General features: G+C 37.8%; 6 protein-coding genes and 1 long non-coding RNA gene across 12 annotated transcripts; 2 read left to right on the forward strand and 5 right to left on the reverse strand.

Annotated features, from left to right (window-relative positions):
- Nucleotides 1-132: 132 nt before the first annotated feature.
- LOC110861023 (platelet-derived growth factor receptor alpha) lies at nucleotides 133-2,679 on the reverse strand. Its single transcript, XM_022110167.2, has 10 exons — nucleotides 2,542-2,679; nucleotides 2,194-2,293; nucleotides 2,042-2,127; nucleotides 1,696-1,972; nucleotides 1,327-1,611; nucleotides 1,151-1,262; nucleotides 975-1,083; nucleotides 779-904; nucleotides 492-706; nucleotides 133-418 (listed from the first exon to the last, which is right to left on the reverse strand). Exons 1-10 carry the CDS (start codon nucleotides 2,629-2,631, stop codon nucleotides 214-216), a joined length of 1,605 nt encoding a protein of 534 aa, XP_021965859.1. The 5' UTR covers nucleotides 2,632-2,679; the 3' UTR covers nucleotides 133-213.
- A 1,269-nt stretch (nucleotides 2,680-3,948) lies between these two features.
- LOC110862072 (sphingomyelin phosphodiesterase) lies at nucleotides 3,949-6,523 on the reverse strand. The gene is made up of 6 exons (XM_022111230.2): nucleotides 6,244-6,523; nucleotides 5,915-6,176; nucleotides 5,453-5,851; nucleotides 4,889-5,381; nucleotides 4,375-4,810; nucleotides 3,949-4,285 (listed from the first exon to the last, which is right to left on the reverse strand). Exons 1-6 carry the CDS (start codon nucleotides 6,387-6,389, stop codon nucleotides 4,030-4,032), a joined length of 1,992 nt encoding a protein of 663 aa, XP_021966922.1. The 5' UTR covers nucleotides 6,390-6,523; the 3' UTR covers nucleotides 3,949-4,029.
- A 608-nt stretch (nucleotides 6,524-7,131) lies between these two features.
- On the reverse strand, nucleotides 7,132-8,736 carry LOC118434140. 2 transcript variants are annotated; one of them, XM_035846948.1, is made up of 2 exons: nucleotides 8,480-8,736; nucleotides 7,132-8,233 (listed from the first exon to the last, which is right to left on the reverse strand). In XM_035846948.1, the coding sequence occupies exons 1-2, from the start codon at nucleotides 8,621-8,623 to the stop codon at nucleotides 7,853-7,855; spliced, it is 525 nt and encodes a 174-aa protein (XP_035702841.1). In that variant the 5' UTR covers nucleotides 8,624-8,736; the 3' UTR covers nucleotides 7,132-7,852. The 2 variants fall into 2 exon arrangements, with proteins under 2 accessions (XP_035702841.1, XP_035702840.1); XM_035846947.1 differs by having other exon boundaries at nucleotides 8,480-8,727.
- A 429-nt stretch (nucleotides 8,737-9,165) lies between these two features.
- LOC110841608 lies at nucleotides 9,166-14,133 on the reverse strand. 5 transcript variants are annotated; one of them, XM_035854551.1, is made up of 7 exons: nucleotides 11,418-14,133; nucleotides 11,248-11,337; nucleotides 10,640-11,166; nucleotides 10,214-10,557; nucleotides 9,921-10,141; nucleotides 9,591-9,844; nucleotides 9,166-9,514 (listed from the first exon to the last, which is right to left on the reverse strand). In XM_035854551.1, the coding sequence occupies exons 3-7, from the start codon at nucleotides 10,864-10,866 to the stop codon at nucleotides 9,331-9,333; spliced, it is 1,230 nt and encodes a 409-aa protein (XP_035710444.1). In that variant the 5' UTR covers nucleotides 10,867-11,166; nucleotides 11,248-11,337; nucleotides 11,418-14,133; the 3' UTR covers nucleotides 9,166-9,330. The 5 variants fall into 5 exon arrangements, with proteins under 5 accessions (XP_035710444.1, XP_035710438.1, XP_035710434.1 ...); XM_035854545.1 differs by having other exon boundaries at nucleotides 10,640-11,611; nucleotides 11,696-14,133; XM_035854541.1 differs by having other exon boundaries at nucleotides 10,640-11,337.
- LOC118436422 lies at nucleotides 14,068-16,169 on the forward strand. Its single transcript, XM_035854528.1, has 2 exons — nucleotides 14,068-15,708; nucleotides 15,779-16,169. Exons 1-2 carry the CDS (start codon nucleotides 14,092-14,094, stop codon nucleotides 16,148-16,150), a joined length of 1,989 nt encoding a protein of 662 aa, XP_035710421.1. The 5' UTR covers nucleotides 14,068-14,091; the 3' UTR covers nucleotides 16,151-16,169.
- LOC118436440 lies at nucleotides 15,562-17,002 on the reverse strand. The gene is made up of 4 exons (XR_004835450.1): nucleotides 16,862-17,002; nucleotides 16,660-16,723; nucleotides 15,771-15,919; nucleotides 15,562-15,696 (listed from the first exon to the last, which is right to left on the reverse strand). It is a non-coding gene; the product is annotated as an uncharacterized LOC118436440 (long non-coding RNA).
- Nucleotides 17,003-17,368: 366 nt separating this feature from the next.
- LOC110861127 lies at nucleotides 17,369-19,553 on the forward strand. Its single transcript, XM_022110270.2, has 2 exons — nucleotides 17,369-18,474; nucleotides 18,549-19,553. Exons 1-2 carry the CDS (start codon nucleotides 17,401-17,403, stop codon nucleotides 19,284-19,286), a joined length of 1,812 nt encoding a protein of 603 aa, XP_021965962.1. The 5' UTR covers nucleotides 17,369-17,400; the 3' UTR covers nucleotides 19,287-19,553.
- Nucleotides 19,554-19,620: the final 67 nt, after the last annotated feature.

Here is a 19,620-nt window from a genome sequence, read left to right on the forward strand (position 1 = left end):
AATAAATCCTAATTCTTCACAAATCATTGCTTTTATCCTTAAAATTTTGAAAAGTTCATTAAAACATTAAACGCAATTCTATTTGCATACTTCTCGGTTTAAAAATTAAAACCCATCGTCTTGGTATATTTAGGTGATATTTACAATGTTATTTTCAAAAATATTATTGATACTACATATGGTTCTACTTAAACTGGAAAATTGAAAATCTTGCTAGATTTCTTCGTATTCATCGATGATAACGACGGATTGGTCAATATTTTCGTAATTAGTTTGGCGAACTGGCTGACTCAATATTGCAGACTGGCTATCAGTGTTTCCAAATTGGTCAAGTTGTTGGGAAAAACATAATTTCAGCTCCGTAAATGATGGCCTCTCTTGTGGATTGATAGCCCAACATTTGCAGAGTTGGTGATATCTGAAAAATTTCATTTTGTTTCGTCTTTACTTACATATACATGTAGAATTGCATATGACAAATATTTAATTACATCTCAGTCGACATTATAGCTGGTTGATCTGGTTTACTTTGTCCATTTTTAAGTTTCTGGACAAATTCACTCGATAATGACTCGGCCGGAAAAGGTAGCGCTCCAAGGGAAAAATATTCCCAGACAGTTATTCCATACGACCAAGAATCTGAGTGTGTCGTAAATTTTAAGTCGTCCAGACACTCCCAAGCCATCCATCGCCATGGAATTGGCTGCTAAAATATGAATAATTCAAGGTCAACCACCACGATCGGAAGCTAAGAGTAACGATTGACATATGCACTTACTTCTTTGTTGTGTCTTGCATAAGTCGCGTAGCGGTAGAGTTGTTTAGATAAGCCGAAATCAGCCACTTTTGCAGTTCCACTTAACGTTAGGAGAACATTCCTAGCAGCGAGATCTCCATGAATTACCTGCAGATTGGAGATGTAAAAATTACACCAATCCTTAGAGATGTTAAAATTAATGTAAAAAAACGGCCACCTTTTTCCTCGAAATGTATTCCATTCCATTTGCGGTTTCATGCGCCCATCTGGTTAAGTCTTGAATTGTGACAGTTTCTGTTTCTGTATTTCTCCAGGATATGTAACCCCTAAATTTCGATGAATTTAAATTTAATGTGCATTTTTCATAAACTTGTGACCAGGAAAAACAGATACCCTATCGCTTCAGTTTTAAAGTCATCTCCTGCTACACCCGATTCGCGATGGCGTTTCAGGTACGATTGTAAGTTTCCAAGAGCGCAGTATTCCACCACGACGTACAATTTACCTGGAATCAAAATATTTATAAAATTCCGAAACCTTTTCTAAAAATAAGCATCAAATACGCATACCTTGTTTAACTTCTGAAGTGCAAGCCCCGACAAGATTTACAATATTTTCATGCCTCCCGATGCAATTTAGGATTTGCAACTCTCGCAAGAGGCATTTTAGAGCGGTTGTATCCGCAGAAGGCAGAACCGTTTTGACAGCAACGATTTGACTCGATACCGACTCTGCGAGCTGTTTTGTTAACGAAGCCTTGTACACTATACCGAAGGCCCCGGCTCCTAAGGGTCGCTCTTTTTCAAGTGTTAGCTCACAGAATTGAATCTCAAATGTCTTCTGATACCGTGGATCTGTGAGAAATTTAGCAGTATTGACCATAAATATACTTGTGCGTATTTGCAAATTCTCATACTAAACATATAAGAAATTGTTACCGTGGACAACGTAGCCATCCTTAAAGAAATCGTTTAAATCTTTGTCTGACAAGACGCGAAGGGCTGGGTCGATAGCACCGTTCCTCTCGATTTCTAGGATAAATGAGATAATTATCCAGAAAAAGTATAATTTGTAAACGCCCAGTGCGCCGTACAAGGCTAAGGATAGAGAACTATGGAACAGGTTGAAGATCGAGTTCATTAGAAAACAACAAAGCCAGATACTGTACAGGATGCCTGACAAATATAACCACCAGCGAAGTTTTGTGGAGTTTCGCTAAAATTGGGATAAACAGAACTATGCAATTATTTGTTGCCCTCTTCGGTTAAAAAAATACTTGCTTACCTGCGAAACAATCATGAACAACCGAATGGCAAGTATGATGGAAGCAATCTTATACAAATAGCAATATATCCACGTGGAAATGTGACCTGTTAATCGAGCAATGAAAATTAAAATTGGGGAGTCGTGGAGTCAAAGCAGAGTGGATTAAATACCGCAAAATTTTGAGACGCTAAACTCTTTCGAATTCTTAACTTCGTTGAATTGGTTCGAGTAATCCACACTGGCTAAGATTATCATTCCAAAATTGACGCCCTGCAGTGCAAAATGTGTGTGAAATTTTGGTAAACCACATTACGGGAGAGAAATTATTGGAAAACTTAATTCCAATAACGTATGTAAATATGTAATGAATACATATATGTATATGTATGTATGTATGTATGTATCTGTCATTATATATTACTACATCGGTAATAAATTGTTACAACATCTGCGTTATGTATATATCCGGGATGAAATATTTATATCACATTAACCAATATAGATAAATACTGACGTACCACTTCAACAATTGCTAAAGCCGTTACCGCTCCTTGAAGGAAAAATCCCATGCATGGCTGAAGTAAGAGATATTTTAAATTGAATCCCATGTCGACTCAGGTGTCGCGAGTTGATTGTTCGCAAACCTTTATTCGGACAATGGACATACGACAATATAAAATTGGTTATTATATACATATAGATTAAATTAAGGTGATACTGGTAATCCAAACTTTTTGGTCAATGTACGTCATAGGCAGGATTTTTAAAACGTATAATAATTCCTAGTTCTTGGTAATCGGATAGCTAAATCCACCCATAGTCAGGCAAAGGCAGTTTCACTCCATAAGGGGAGTGGAATGTGATATGAGTTGGGTAATACATGAGCAATTCAGTGTATTGGCTTGAAAATACGCTGGAAAATTTGTAGTGACTCACATAAATCACAATTTCATATCTTCTTATATTACATAATGTAAATATGCACGTATAAACATTTGTTCATATGAAGCCTGGTGGAGATAATGCTCTCAAAATACAATTTATGCTCCCAGCACTTCGACGGCCAATCTACAAGAGGTGGATTATCATTTTTTGGTGGGACCCACGTCGTCGACCTGTACGATAATAAAGCGGATCCTCTTTACATAAATCACGTCGATAACATTTTTCCCATTGAAATTAGTGGATCTGGATGTGCATACATTTATAAGTTGATCGTATGTACACAGTTAACTACATAAAAAAGCTCGCATGTCCATTAAGTCGCAATTTATTTTACGATTTATCTAATTGTAAGTAATCATCCTACATAAGTATATCAAGATCCTATGGTAAAATAGTTTCCACGATTTCCAACGTCACCAGTTTTGATTACATTTTCAGGACTTCTTTAAACCTTAAAAGCTCTGTTAATACTGCAGTCCATAAACTTAATGTTAACTTGATCACAAAACCTTCAAGCTTGAGATTTACACATGTATTAGATTATCAAGATAAGCAGATTGGTTAAAAATTTATGGGATTATATTTCCTTTTTCTCTTTAACCGACATAGATACATACATAAATCATAAATTGCACTACACTTGACATTAATGGCTGAGAATTCATTATACATATGTAATGTAAATTAAGCACATAAGTCTATGCCATATATCTAGATACATCATGATCATTGACAACTATGATTCATTGTTTAATTAGGATGAAGCATGCTTAATATGTCATTATTTTGATCTCCACGGAATCCGATTTTACTTATTTAGTAAATTGTCTTGATGTTCAACTTTATCTACAAACGGTAATTTGATAACAAAATTTTGAAGTCATCTCTACAGCAGGTTTATACGACCGGTGAAAGTTTAATGCATGAATAATCCATCGATATGGAATTGAATGCTAAGTATGTACGCGAAACTTGTGTCGTTGATCGAGTTGGAGAATTATTTATTATCAGGAATTAATTGTTCATAAAGTACTTAAATTAAGTTAGGATTTATGGTTTAATTATGCAAAGGCAAGCTTGATAAGAATGGCTACCAAGAGGGGAACGTAGACAGATTTTTCACCACTTCCTGCGGTCGTGGTTGTTGGATTCTGATCAGTGCAGTCTACCGTCAAGATATAATCTGACAACCTGTTCCGGTGGGAGTGGTCGCCAGAATTTGACACGAACAAACTCCCCAGCACATTCGCCTTGCATCTGTAGTCGTTTTTAGGACAGGGGTTAAATCTTGGCGAGTCGGCCCCTTTAGTGACCACCCTAAATGTTTATAAATTTGGTCAATTGCTATAGAATAAAATTAGTAGGTACATACAATATGCCAAAATAAGTATGCAAACCCAGCTAACTTTTGGTATTCCAAGAATAGCGCGTCATCGCATACCATCCTGTAAATAAAGTCGTGCACCGTTTCCGCCGTCAGGCTTGTGACCCCCCACATTTCCTGTGCATCTAAAATCATATTGAAAGTTGGTGCTGCCTCGACCGGTTGTGCGTTCGAATGAGTCAAATTGAGCACGAAAGTCTGATGATTTATGATTTCCCAGGTCGAATCTGCGCCACGCTCGCCATCCGCGTAGAAAACGTTGTACCCTGAATGCATTCCATCGGTCACTCCACTGCCGCCAATAAAACCCAAACTGACGGGGTTATCATCCTCACTAAATGCGAGATGGTAGTCCTGCTCGTGCGAATGACCGTACCACTGAGCCCGGATCGTATCAGAATATCTTTGAATGATCCGCTCAAACTGGCGTGACCAAACCGGCCAACATGACCCCGACCCTAAAAAAGCAGTAATAAAAAAACTTAAACCCTGAAAATGAATAAAAAATTAACTCCATAAAAAATAAAGAAACCAACCTGGGAAGATGTGCCCCAGCAAAAACACCGCTTGACCAGCATCTTCTGCCTCTTGTAGCCGATCAGCGAACCATTGGAGTTGTCCGGACGTGTCGGTCGCGTTATATGGGAGCCAAAAGTTGTTAATGTAGCATAAATTCGTGTTAAGCGCGATGATCCGAAGGTTTGGATCAGCTTTCGATATGACCGTGTAGTATCCATATTTTAAAAAGAGTTCCATCTGATCTGCTGGTAAAAAGTCGCCGAATGCATCGGCGACAGAGTGGTACATCCAGCGGAGAGGGAAATCCGCCCATGTCTCCTCGGGGGGATACATATTAACCACGTCGGGTTCGTGGTTGCCGACGAGAGGGTAGATTTCTGGGCCGATGGACTCAAACGCTGACTGCAGCCAGGTCGTTATGGCGACGTGGTGTCGGGTGTTTTCGTCAACGCCGTATAACCAAATGCCAGAATGGATATAGTCCCCGGTGAGGAAGATGAATTTGACGTCCTAAATAATAGTAAGCGTAAAGATAGATAATTTTAAAAAATTGCATGGATAATTTTTTGCACAGCTTTTACCGAATGTGTGTTTGCAGCGTGTTCATACATTCCTTTCAATGCAGGTTCTGGTAACGCACAGGAGAAATGACCCCATTTTCCTGCTGCATTACCAGGATTGGTTGGGGTCCCATCGGTTGCTCGACAACACACGGGTAATCCACACGCAGCGTCCATTCCAGGAACGTAGTCGAGGTCCAAGTGAAGGTCGGTAAATTGGAGGATCTTGGTGAGCTCGGTTTGTGCTGGAAGCCCATCCTTAGGTAAAGTTTTTCTTGTCTTTTTCCCATTCGGTGGGGATATGTCAACCGTCCAGTCCCGTAAATGGGGGCTAATTGTTCGACAGCCTGGATTTATTATGCCACAAAAGTCGTCGTCTGGGATTTCTGGCTTATTTTCGATCATGTACAGGATTGGTGTCTGTTGATAAGACAATTAATTTGAGTACAAAAATCAGATAAGAAATTACAGCGAAACTCGTACCGCATAGGAGCTAATTGTTGGCTCGCAAATTTCAGGTTTTGGTGCCAAATTTAGGACTTGACAGGCAATGGTAAGGACACCTATAATATCCACCGGTTGGACGCCAAATTGTACTAACAGTTTTACCAGGGGCAGGGCGGGGACGCATATCTCGCAAGTTATGTAGTCAGCCAAAGTTCCAATTTTCCCGGGGTCGTTTTTGAAGTGCGGCGAGTTGTAGGAGGTGCCAGAGATTTCCCAAAACCATTTTTGGATGTCGGTCCTAGTAAGTATGTGTATGTTTTCTAGATGATACTTATTATAGGATATTTTTTAAATTATATATTTACTTGTATGGTTCTAGAAACTTTACGAGTTCACTTGCGGCTTCTTTGTCAAAATGTGTTAGATTTGATACATTAAATCGACTAATGTTAGACGACGAAACGAGAAGAATTTGCACCGAAATGCAACAGATTAATGTAAAAATCTTCATGTCTGTGGGTTAGTACTTAATTAAACTAAAGCGAATTATGCATAAATCTAGTAATTTTTGGTGACAAAATTTACGAACTCCAGCGTTCTCTGGAGTGGACTGATGTCGCACTTGAGTTCGGGATGGGCTGAGGGAGCATGTGAATTTGGCCCTATCTGTATATACATACAAATATAATTGGATTGCTTATTACTTAATGTGGAATTGGTTCTTGAGAAATATCGCTCAACATTCTTTGATAATGTCGAATCAATCAATAATTTGAGATTACTTTGGGGTTTGCACACGACTTATTGTTCACTCATCCTCAGTTTTCTGTGGGTCAAGCAGCCAATCATGCATAATTTTGCACGTGTAGTTAATAAAGTGTCGATAATGCAGAGCAAGTAAGTATGTATTAAGAGAGCTATACATAAATACTGTATGTACATATTTCATACAAATTTACAATTAAAAAAATGCACGAGGATTTGGTAATTCCACATCATGTTCCATAGGTTTATGTATCACCAATTATACATATCAGGGGTGATGAAATATCTATTATTTGGTTGACGATATCGTTCTTCACATTTGCAATGATAACACTTTAATTTGACAGGAGTGTATAGGTATATATTTATTTATGTATTTAAGTACTTACATATTTATCTATCTACATATACTTGATTGCATTGCTTTAGTGACGTTAACAACGCATCTTTAAAGAACAAAAATTTATAATTTTACAAATGTGGTCAAATGAGTTTGTGACAAAACTGCATGCAAATTTATTTTCATTCAAGCTTGTAATTGTACAATCAGAAATAAAACATTTAAAAATAAAGCCAATAAAAGTCATCAACATTTCACAAATGGTTAATGTATAGCCTTCTCCACAGTGAACCTCTCCTTTACTCCTCCATACCTTTCACAGTGAGCAAACAATATCATTTGTCCATAGATAATTGAATCAACAATATCCAACAATTTAATCACAACGTCGGATTCATCCTCCTCAGAAAATTCTTTAATGAGCAACTCTCTCAGAAGGGAAAATTCATTCCTCGTCTCCTCAAAAAGTTTTTCCTCTTCAGCGATGACATCCACGAGTGACGCCCCCTGTTCCAGCCTGAGCAACACGACGCCCGATATCTCCCCTCTGCAAATCTCCTTTTCCGATCCGAAAAGGTCGTTGGTAATGGCCGCTAGTCGTTTCAGCAAGTAATGGTATCGTACATAGAGTGGATGTCTGATCAGCTCTGTTGGCAGGGTGACACCCTCAATGAGCAATATGGCAGAAAATACGGCGTCCATTGTGACGCATTCGGTTCGCCAGTGTCGCAGGGCGTCGAGAGATACCATATTAAGGGCAGCCTTTGGCACCTTCTCGGCGCAAAAATAGGTCGAATGCATGTCGACCGCGTAAGTGAATGCTTCCTCGGATGAGCTAAAGGACGCCAGAGCTTCTTTTTTAAGTGTCATCATGGCTCGCAGGATGGCAAAAAGCGTGGATTGGAAAGCAAGGTTGATATGCTGAAATCTCCAGTGTCTTCTTTTCCCTTCACGGTCAGTAACAAAAGGTCGAGCGAAGGCCGGGTGGACTTTTTGTCATCGTCCGAATCATCAAAGTAGTCGTCAGTCATCAAGGCGACGGTCACGTAGCGGAGGATCCACCAAAATTTGGGGCCAGAGAGGGCATCCAATGGGTAAAACCAGGCAGTGAACTCGAGACTTTCGACCACTTGGTGTTTCAATTTGGAAGTTGGTATGATTTTGGAGAACATCAAGGTGAGCCACTTATCCAAGGATGCCTTTACTTCTTCATAGGCTGGGCTTTCGATTTCAGCAATGCTTCTCTCATACTGCGAAATATGATAGCATGACAAAAAGGGTGGCATAGATTAGATATTTCGGTTAGAAATCTTACTGAATAAATCATGCTGAAATCAGTTAGGTTTTTAATGCAAGTCTAACAATTATTAAAATAGCATTTAATCTGAGAATTGCAGTTCTTTAAAAATTAAGATGGACAAAAAGTAGTTGGATTTGAAAAGCTACCCGAATAACCTTAAACAATTAAATGTCCCCATTAAAAACTAGATAATTACCTTAACTGGGTAGAAGGACAGAGTTGCACATTTTGGGAGTACGGCATCACTTCCGTTTGTTACCCGTGACAAAATGTTGGGGTCGAACTGAAGTGTGAACTTGGTGAACTTGGCAGTCATTTTGGCCATACGACTGGTATTCATTCTTTGAGGAAAGCAAGAATAAGACTATCTGTACTTCAATCCCATTTCATGGAAATTCTAACAAAAAGATCAGCTTCATATTCGCTCAAATGCAAATCTTAATAAGATTAACTCATCAGAACGCAACTAAATACTTCAGTGATTATACACATGCTTACAAAATATGAGAAATCATACATATGTACATGTATGAGGATTGAAAATGCAATTATATATTTTATTATGTAAATAGGTATTCTGAAGAAGAATTAAAAATTATCATTTAACGTCAGACTACGGAGAACTTGGTTTCGTAAGTTATCGGGTACATACTTGTTTTCTCGTCCATGATTTTCTCACAATAAATTTAAGAGATTAAAATAAATAAATTCACACGTTCTACACTTTCCGACTAATAATTTCATACTTCATAACATGTAATAATATTAATATATAAAAAAGTACTTTTACACGGATTCATTTGATAAACTTATGCACATAGGTATGTATGTCAAATTCGAAGTGACTCATACACAATCAACATACGAGTGTATACATTCAGATGTATATAATATATATACATGAGTATATATGTATTTTTCAAGATATTTATTCACTCCAAAACAAGTCCAATGTTTTTCATGCAATACAAATTAAATACTTTTATAATGTGCTGCTTAAATTCTGGTGCACTGCACCAGAATTTAAAAAATTTAATAAAGCTATATTTACAAATTATTTACAATTTTGACCTGATTTTTCATGCCATATCTTGGTAAAATATTAAACAATTTCAAGTTTCCGTACAACCAGGAATCCACGTACTCCATATATTTCAACAAGGCATCGTTTCCTCGCTCATATTTTTCTGCAAGAATTTTGTACTGTCTGCCATAATCTGTAAGACGGTGCCTGCAAAACATTGTAATTTATGAAATATTGGGCTTACATGAAAACTAGGTAATTGTTTCATAAGTATTTCTCATACTTCAAATTTTCAATTTCTTCATCCAACGCCTTTTCTAAGGTTGTTCCTTTCGCAACTTTTTGCAAAATTGCTGAATCATTGTTGCCAAGAATGATATCATTCTGCAAAGGGAATAACCTGAGGTTCATAATTTCTGCGATTTTATTGGCAATTTCGTTCCATTCAGCTAAATTCGAGTCCTCCTCAAACCATTCTGAAATGTGCAGATCATCTAACAAGGAAACAATTGTCATGTGCAGTATGAGGCCAGATTTCTGAAAATGCATACACAAATTCAACATAAATTAGCAAAATATATTCAGTTTATCTACCAATTATGTACATATTTACAAGTCCACGGAACGATGTATCTGTAAAATCCTTGTCAACTGTTTGAATCCCACTGAGAGCCAAGATTATTGACCCAGCTTTTTTTAGAGTAATGTCACGATCAGTTTCTTTAACCATGTCAAAAATTTCGAGGCATGAATTCGCAGAAACGCGTAAAAATTCGGTCGATTGCTCATGCACAATTTCCATGTTGAGCACCTTCTTCAACAAGTTCTTCAAGTCTTTAGAGTTAAGAAATTATAAATAAGTAAATAAATTTCATGGAATTCTTGGATTTTTTTATCATCGAATACCTTGTTCTTCAAGGTTTTTCACGTCGACCAGATCAGCGAAGGATTTGTTGGCCATGTCAAAGAATTCTGCTTTGGCGTCTCCCTTGCGACCAATTCTTTCAACCGAGTCACTGAAACAAAGCTTTATGATTTTCGCTGTTGCGTAGGCATAGCATAAAATTTTGAATTTCGTCGATCCAACAGATTTGGTAGGGCTGGTGTAGAGCATTTTCGTCACAGCTTCTTCAACAACGGGTTGAATTTGCTCTGGAGTTACAAAGGAATCAAAATAGTCCAGCAACCAGCTCTCCAATTCAGTTATAAATTGTAAAAGGTCGGGAGAATCCGATGTCAAATTTGTGCGGCTTGAAGGAAAAATCAGATGTGTTTTGTCGAAATAAAAAAAAAATGCTCATGACCTATTGTTTTCAAAAATAATTTAGTTACTTGCAAGTGGTTTGGGCGAGAACCTTAATTTTTTTCTCGATCCTTTTCACCCCACTGTTTGAAATTGCTTGTTTAACTTCTGGACACAAATCGTCCGAGAACGAATCCAAATTTATAGAAACCGTTATGGTCAACATTTTACAAGTTTGAATTTTCGCGTGGGTATTGTATTTTCTTAAAAGGTTAAAAATCAAATGAATGCTTGTGGACTTCTTCAACTTCAACATGTGTTACCCAAAAAAGGTGGAGCACAAATATTGGAACACATTTTCGTACTTGTAACTAAAAATGTGTTTCGCCGGATGTAATAGTTTCACACGATCTATGATTTATCTATGTGAATTTGTTGGAGAATTACACTGCAATCACTTTGCAATGATCGTCACTGGAGCAAATTTATTGCTTAATTACACAACAGCAACGTGCTGGTTTCTTGGTAATCTTGTAAAACCATCTTGGGATCAAGTTCCATCTAAATACTTAGAAAAGAAATATGTTCATATATCCTCCTTAATCCAGTTGTGTACCTACTTGCATAGGTACATATACATAATTATATATAGAGCATACGTAAATGAGTAAGAACTACATAATTATGGTTGCTTTACCACGATAATCCTAGACAATTTCTTGCTTATCTTTTAGGTATAAATGTATAAATAGTTTGCGAAAGTTGTGAAACCTCATTTCGTCAGACTCTAAAATTATGTAAAAAACCATTAGAGTTTATTGCGGCACGTGTACCTAGGAGTAAATTTGTGTAAATTTATGTACATACATATACTGATATTCCAATGTATGTAGATATTCGAAACGAAGAGGTGTTCCCTTGCAAAAAACACTATGTAGAATATTACAAAGCCAGCCATTTTTTGTCGTTTTTCGGATTGTCAGAAACTGACGAACTGCAAACCTGACACTGGATTAAACGATTAAACAATCGTTTAACCCCTTTGAACCAAGAAGGCAAACCTTCGAAATCAAAATTAACAGCGATGACAATTTTGTTACTCTTTGAAAACTTGGCAGCTTTGGTATTCAATATGGGAAAAGTACCTCAACACGTGGCTTTCATAGCTGATGGGTGAATACATATTAAAATTCCTCTGGTCTGGTAACTGCTCCTCATATGCAGGCACAGAACAAATACTCTTTAGAACAAAACCTTGGACCGAAAGAAGTCTGGGATGGACACAGGGCAGGGTAGTATGAAATACGCTTGCATATAAAATATTTTCCGAAATAAATTTAGCTGGTCAATAATAGAATTTAGATTGACTGATTACTTAAATAATATGCATGTAAGATGGGTAGCCAGACAACGTGAGGCTAGTTTCATCTCCGTTTGACATCGACAGATCCAAGCAACAAACCCCAATTATGTTGAATTAAATCGCATTTTTTGACCTGATCTGAATTTGGCTTTTTCTTCAATTTATTTATTAAGTTAAACGTGCTTTTTAACTGTCGCGACTGGGCAAAAGCCATTGGAATTAAAGAATACACTATGTATAAATATATAAATCCTATATTTAAATTTATGTAGCAATTTAGTACCCACATATTTCAAACAATTTAACCAAGGTTTGTAACAAATTAAAAGAACCCTTCTTTGTTATTTATGTATATTAGGTAAATCAGCCTGAGTTCACCGAGTTCTATGCGAGCTTTTTCCTGGGTTTTATATAGCCGTCGAAAGTGACGCTTGACGAATGTCCAGAAAAAGTCGATTTACTTGCTTATTTTTGTGAAACTACATGAGACGAAGGAAATACTGAATCAACTCATTCCAGTCTCACGTCAATTTGATATTCAGTTGTATTGAATAGTTAACTAGACAATAATCATCAAATTGCATTTTGTTTTTAGACTTTGTCCACTCGCAGCCTGGTTTCTTTGTCCCATATTCTCCCCTATTTCTCACTGAGATAAAAAAAGAAGGCCCTGTTAAATATGTCATTATTGTCCTTTCACTTGAAATATGTCCGTCAATAATTTCAGTCTTGGGGGAATGGTCTCAGGGGAATTATTATACACAATTTCCTTAATGCACCTATACCTTGATGGAACACCCATAACTGATTAGTTTGGCTTTAGTTGCCTTTAATTTCAGGAGTTTTATTACTAAAACGAAAATATATAAATAGCTTGAAAATTATAAATGAAATGTCTAAAGATATCAGTACGCATTATGACTGTGATACAAGTAGATGCTGTTATCCGGGAAGTTTTAATTACATATATGAAAGCTTTTATCGTGGTATTTTAATTACGGGTGTGAAAGATTTTATAGAGGCAATTATTTTTTTGCTTTGATGAAAGCTTTCATGCATTAAAATCAACGAGACCTATGAATAATGTTTTCGAGACGACTAAATCGACTAGGCTCTGGCTTGTAAATAATTTACGAAATCTTGGCTCAAACAAAAGCTGGATACACACCTTCAAGAGTAATTCTTGACCACGAATAACGACAGTAGATTTAGCACTAGTCTCACAATAACTAATTATCCAAAACGATATCGAGATTTTAGACATATGATTTTATGCATTAAACGCCATAGAAATGTCTAAATACGTAGCTAGCGATTGTAACTGTATCAAAGACCTCATAATTTGACAAATATAAATTATGTTATTCCAATGCGTATTCATGTATGTATTTGTCAGGTCAATATAAGAGGAGCATTGCATTGTGATTGGACTTACTTAGGATTAGCGATAAAGTGGGGCATACACTTGAATAAAGAGAAGTATTTACATATGACAATTATTTTATTAGAAGTAAACGTAATCTAAATATCTACAGGGGATAACATTTTAAATCTCAAATTCCAGGGTTGCATTAGCGACAAACGCTTAATGCCAGTTATTTTATTTACCCATCATAGATTTTCTGAGTTCATCTATCTGTAATTTCCAATAGATGAAACTCATGAATAAAATTGGTAATTTTATTCACAGGTTTCATTTTTCATTTAATGAAAAACGGAATGGGTGAAAGCTTTCAGTAACTTTTCTTCCTGCAAAATTCATGCAATAAAAATAGTCTTCATGAAAGTTTTTATACCGATAATTAAATTACCCGATACATTCTTGGAACCTTTCATGCGGTAATAAAAATTGCCACGGTGAAAGTCTGTGGCCAACTGTGTTCATCATCATCAGTCAATTTGACGGTAATTAAGTCGTTAATAATTGATCATGACGTTTGTCCTTCGGCATGCAACACTTTTTCAGTCATGAATTGTGACGCAAGATTTTTTTACCATGCATATAAGAAGGCCAACCAACCCTGCGTTCTCCACAACCTCGTCAACTTTCACCTAATCTCTGCGTAACATTCTTTCTCTCGCATGTATTCCATAATAATTTTACTACTTACGATCTCCATCCTCTCAAGGAAGGGATCATCTCATAATCCACCCCCACACAAAGAAAAAATAGTTGCAATGATTTCACACCTCGTCCAGAATCAAGTCTCACTGCACAACTTTCACCCAAAAACAATTTGGTTTTACAATGGATACACATTCCATCCAAACGTGCGGAGAGCCACGGGAGGATTTCCGTTGGATGAAAATCATTTGGAAGATATGCTCCCAAATTTGGAACGACCTGAGAATGTATTCCTTCCCTTGATCATTGGAGACTTTGGCAAAGATGTAAGAAAAATCCACACCGATTTGTACTCCTTCATTTTCCTCGCCATACTCAAAACACCTTTAGAATTGGAAGAGTTTATCAAAATTAACGGGAATCGGAGGCGGGACCGTTTCATTTTCGTTGGAAAAGAACCTTCACTGTCCAATTTGTTTCATTCCGAAGTTATCAAAGGTCTCAAAGACAAAGTTGGGCTGACCATCCCGAAGCACGGTATGACGACTGAGCTTCTACTCGACCCCGTAATCTACAACCCTTCCGGAGAAATGGTCAAAGTTTCAATTCATGATGTCCAGGACTTTTCCAACATTATAAAAGTAGGACCACTCATGGGGCGAAATTTGAGAGGACGCCACCTCAAAATAACCGGCAGTCTCCTCCCCACCTGGCTGTATCGCATTTCGGACGACAAATCTCCTCAAGGGTTGCAACACGACGGGTCAAACTATCGCATCTTTGTCGAAGCCTCGCGCAGATTTAATTTTACCTTTGACCTGGACGCTCCACCCGGAAAAGTGTATGCGGCGAAACTTGCCAATGGAACTTGGGTCGGGCAGACGGGGGATCTTTTCTACACGGAGAGGGGTTATACCAACTCCATTTATCTCGGACAAATTTACGGCTTATTGGACTTTGTCGAATATGCTTCCACCATTGACCACGCACACTTGATGTTTTTCGCGGGAAGGGCTAAAATGGAATCCAACTCGGAAAGCTTCCTCCTCCCGTATCAGAGGGAGGTGTGGATCAGCGTGATTGTTGTTTATGTTGCCATCATTCTCACGGTATTTTGCCTCCTCGTGCCGAAACCATGGAAGAAAAATGATTTGACTTGGAGAGACGCGGCCTACCATGCGATCTGTGTCCCGTACTTGGTAGCGTTAGAGCAAGCCTTATCAAAGGTGCCGATAAGCGTGCGCTTCATCGTGGGGTTATGGTTGGTCATGACGATTGTCACGGGGACGGGGTATAGATGCAATCTGGCCTCGTTTCTCAGCGTTCCGACGATTCCACCAGTACCGAGAACGTTCGCCGAGTTAGCTGCAGACCCAGACTATTGCATCATTCTCAACAATGTGGGCGTCCCGGAGGTGAAATTCTTTCAGCTCAATGATAATCCAACAATTAAGGCTGTGACGAGGAGGCTGATTTATAATCCGGACAGTGATGATTGCGCCAAGCAAGCTTTCCTCCACAAGAAAACGATATGCGTTGGGTGGCGGAAAATCATATTGACGGCATCGCTTGGAACAATGACGATAAATACGAGACTGGACCCACTAATTCCGTCGAATGATATTGCAATGCTGGTTCCGATGAGTGTGGCTTTCGTCAAGGATTCCATCCTTGTGGACTCAATGACTCCTATTACAGGATTTATTTTTTCGACCGGGCTGCATAATAAGGTGACAGTTGAATTTTGGTTACAATAATAATATTTAAGAGTAAGTATTGATTGATTTATTACAATCACAGTGGACGGATGAAGCGTACTTTCACTTCAAGATTCTGGGGAAGGCGAAGGTGGAAAAGTCGGATAAAGGGTCGGAGTTGTACTTGGCATTGAAAGAGTTTGAGGACTCCATCACGTCGCTGGGTGCACTTAAGCCGTTCAATCTAGAAAATGTTATAATTCCATTTTATAGTTTGATTTTTGGGTTGTTAATTTCCGGCATTGGGTTTTTATTGGAAATTGGGTATGCCCATTGTTCCAGCCGTTTCTTCGACCAAACCAAGAAAGTCAGAAGAAGAATTGTAAGCCCCATGAACACTGATAAGGAAAATAAAACAAATCTGGTTGTTTTGGGTCAATTGGGACATTTACAAATATGTGTGAGCAGTCAATAACTGGACATACCGATGGGATGATAACTGATAACCCGGTAACACTAAAGTAATGACCAATGATAAGCAATTAGTTTCCTGATTCAGATGGAGGAAAACTTGAGATGTGTAACTGGATTGTTAAAATGTATACATTGTTAAAGGAGTGCACAATTTACCGAGAACGTTGTACAACTTTATCCTAATTTTGTTAACCTGTCAAATATAGCACATCTGTAAATTCTTATGATTAGTTAGATTGGAGTGCATTGATAGCATGCACATAAATAAATATGTAATGTATTTAAATACTGTAGATAGCGAAAGAAAATAATAATCAAGTATGTACTGCTAGCCCAATGTTGATCTCGTTTAATTAGTAGGAACAAAATTAATCCGTGACATGTCACATGCATATATTTACATTGCGTGAAGATACGCCTAATATGTACAGATCCGCAAATACATGCATTCGAGCGTATTAATAAAATGAGTATGTAATTATTTTGTTATGGTTTTAAGTAAACTGATACCTAATTTTTGTAGGGGCACAACTTTTTGACACAGTGAAGTTAATGGTGAAGTCCAGCCCAAAAACTATTCGAACATACAAAATAATAATATTATGTGACATGTTACATAACCCAATATTGATAAATAATTAAGTATACATGTGATTATTTTGCCACATGGATTTATTTATTCGAATTATATTCAATCAGTTAACATATTTACCATTAATATGATATTTTTTATGTAGGCACACGACGACGTTCCACCGCCACGTATGAGAAAATAGTTGTAAGTACACTTATCAACAAAATTTTTATAAATGTGCTTAATTGAAAAGACGAATGAATATGTAGAACGGAATAATCATAGATCGAAGATGTACTGTAATAAATTGTGCTATCAAAAAAATAATTTTCAATAGGCTACATGTTTCTAAATGATTAAATTTTCAACTCTTCAAAATTTACATTATTTGACACACATGGATAAGATAATCATTTCTCAGGACTTGGTATTTGTATAACACTGGACAAATAAACGTTTAATGTATGCATTTATGTATGTAGAGTGCCAGAAACAATAGTAGTTATAAAATGCAGATCACACACGCAATTCACAGGGATAACCTACGTAACGTTTATCTTCCAGTTCACATGCTGATAAGCCAAGCCATCAATGAATATTTCCGCGTATAATCACCACATCAATTTCCCAACATTTCAGCCAATAACTCAGTCAATAAGTGCAAAAAGTGCATCACCATGTCCATCACGCACAGAAATAATCCCGACTTTCTCGACAGCATCGCCGAGTATCATTCTTCCCTCGGTCATGGGGCCTTCGGTGTCGTTATCCAAGCCATCGATATCGATAGAACGGTCACTGCCATAAAATTCATGCATCCAACCTCCACCCAGGATGAGGAACAGACTCATCGCGAATGCAAAATTACCATCGGCCTGAGAGAACACCCCAACGTGATAAAAATGCTAAATTTCGTTGTCAAGAAGGAACTGACACCATCTCAGATTCAAGGCATCATGCAAATCTCATCTCCCATGGTGCGTGTCCTTTATGAAGAAAAGTTGAATCAACTTCAACCCCTCGAGTGGACCTGCATCCAAATGGAAATCTGCGGAAAAAACTTGAGAGATTGGCTTGCCGAACCGGATACTCGAATTGACTCCATAATCACCCAAATGACCCAGGTCACGATCGTTCTCAATTTAATATCCGGTCTGAAATTCCTCCACGACAACCAAATAATTCATCGCGACCTGAAACCCGCAAATGTAATGTTTTCCAGAGGAGCAGGGTACCAGCTTCCCGTCAAAATCGGAGATTTCGGATTATCCCGAAAACTAAGAGATGATGAGCCCAGTTCATTAACGAGTAATGTTGGAACTCGATACTACTCTGCGCCGGAAGTTCGCAGTGGAAAATATTCTTATCAGGCTGATTTATTCTCCTTGGGTCTCGTTATTTGGGAAGTGGTCGCGCTACTCGGGCCGGATAAAAAGTGTGGAATTTTCGACCGCGTAGTTTACGATGGGGAAGAAGATCTCGTAAAGTCTCACATCCTTCTGGGCGATTCTGTGAAGGACGTCATCATCCGTTTAACCAAGCGGAAGCCGGAAGATAGGTTGACCAGTTTGAAGGAGACGGAAAATATTACGACAATCTGGGAAAACATTACTCTACCGAGACAGGAAATGGTTGCAAAGACGGAGTCAGATCTCAAATTGTGCTTAAAATTTGCTACTTCCGGGTCAACAATTATCTTGGTCGAAGGCGTTTATGTGATCGACTTTCACTTCAAATTAAATAACATTAAGGTAATTAAGGTGAAAAACATGTACATATGTTCATTTGATTGTTGTGTTTTTAATATTTGATGTTGACGATTAAGATTGTTGGTGCTGGCAAGACAAAAACCAAACTGAGATCTAATGACGTCCGAGTCATTGGGAATGACTGTGTTTTTTGTGACATCACCATTTCCGAATTTGGTGATACAATCCGTGTATTATTAGACGGATGTAAAAACACGTTAAAAAATGTGGACGTCAACGCGGGAGGGCTCATTGTTTTGCAAGGTGATGATAACAGAGTGGAAAACGTCACAATTTCCTGGCCTGGACAAGGCGTGCTAGTTAAAGGATGTCGCAACGTGATTGACGGAGTGAAACTTGACATTGTTGGCCAATGGGGAATCCATATTGGACCAGGATCTGATCACAATGTCGTGTCAAACGTGTATGGCGACACGTATGAGTGTGGAATCCGCGTCGACGGTTCCCATAACGTCTTGAGGAGTTGTAACTTGGCCAAGGGTGTTTTACTGGAGGGGTCAGGTACTCTCAACGTGGTGGAGGACGTGTCTTGCATAAATTATGGGATTGGGGGTGGGTGGGGAATTGTAATTAATGCGACCAATTGCACAGTGCAGGGTACCAAATGTGGCTCAGTTTTTGTAAATGCGAACAACACCGAGCTCAATAATGTCGAATGTGGAGCTCTGATTAGGATTAATAAAGGTGTTGAAGGGGTCAAAGTGTTGAATTGTGTGGGAAAGAAGTTGGTAATTTCGTCACAAATTGTACAAATTGCGGCATGTAAATTTGAAGGGGTGGATTGTAAAGGATAACGTAGAAATATTTTTTAAAGTGGTCTATATTTTTACAAATTTTTTAGTTGATTTGTGTTTCTAAATACTATTGTTGCACAATATTTACCAAGAAATGGGTTTTGTGTATATATTCAAAAATACAATAAGGTGGATGGTTTTAAACTCTGATTAGATTTTTCATTCATTAACCCATGTCAAGAATCTTTACAATGTTGATTTGTGCACAGGTGCACAAATAGGTCTATTTGTCTCATGAAAAATAAAGGAATAGATGATGTACGTTAATCTAATTTGGATCCCTTTGTTGTTTTTGATATCAAAAACAGTTATTTTTATATTCTTATAGATGCGT

This window comes from Folsomia candida, unplaced genomic scaffold (assembly GCF_002217175.1).
Source record: "Folsomia candida strain VU population unplaced genomic scaffold, ASM221717v1 Fcan01_Sc001, whole genome shotgun sequence".
NCBI classification, from domain to species: Eukaryota; Metazoa; Arthropoda; class Collembola; order Entomobryomorpha; family Isotomidae; genus Folsomia; species Folsomia candida.

Coding starts and splice junctions, on each gene's coding strand:
- LOC110861023 (XM_022110167.2), bottom strand. CDS start 2,631: ATGGGATTCAATTTAAAATATCTCTTACTTCAGCCATGCATGGGATTT. Junction 1,084..1,150: donor TTTAAAACTGAAGCGATAGG/GTATCTGTTTTT, acceptor ATCGAAATTTAG/GGGTTACATATCCTGGAGAA. Junction 419..491: donor GCTATAATGTCGACTGAGAT/GTAATTAAATAT, acceptor GAAATTTTTCAG/ATATCACCAACTCTGCAAAT.
- LOC110862072 (XM_022111230.2), bottom strand. CDS start 6,389: ATGAAGATTTTTACATTAATCTGTTGCATTTCGGTGCAAATTCTTCTC. Junction 5,852..5,914: donor CAACAATTAGCTCCTATGCG/GTACGAGTTTCG, acceptor TCTTATCAACAG/ACACCAATCCTGTACATGAT. Junction 4,286..4,374: donor CTATTCTTGGAATACCAAAA/GTTAGCTGGGTT, acceptor ATAAACATTTAG/GGTGGTCACTAAAGGGGCCG.
- LOC118434140 (XM_035846947.1), bottom strand. CDS start 7,856: ATGATGACACTTAAAAAAGAAGCTCTGGCGTCCTTTAGCTCATCCGAG.
- LOC110841608 (XM_035854545.1), bottom strand. CDS start 10,866: ATGTTGAAGTTGAAGAAGTCCACAAGCATTCATTTGATTTTTAACCTT. Junction 10,142..10,213: donor GAAAAACCTTGAAGAACAAG/GTATTCGATGAT, acceptor TTAACTCTAAAG/ACTTGAAGAACTTGTTGAAG. Junction 9,845..9,920: donor ATACATCGTTCCGTGGACTT/GTAAATATGTAC, acceptor ATGCATTTTCAG/AAATCTGGCCTCATACTGCA.
- LOC118436422 (XM_035854528.1), top strand. CDS start 14,092: ATGATTTCACACCTCGTCCAGAATCAAGTCTCACTGCACAACTTTCAC. Junction 15,709..15,778: donor CGACCGGGCTGCATAATAAG/GTGACAGTTGAA, acceptor TTACAATCACAG/TGGACGGATGAAGCGTACTT.
- LOC110861127 (XM_022110270.2), top strand. CDS start 17,401: ATGTCCATCACGCACAGAAATAATCCCGACTTTCTCGACAGCATCGCC. Junction 18,475..18,548: donor TCAAATTAAATAACATTAAG/GTAATTAAGGTG, acceptor TTGACGATTAAG/ATTGTTGGTGCTGGCAAGAC.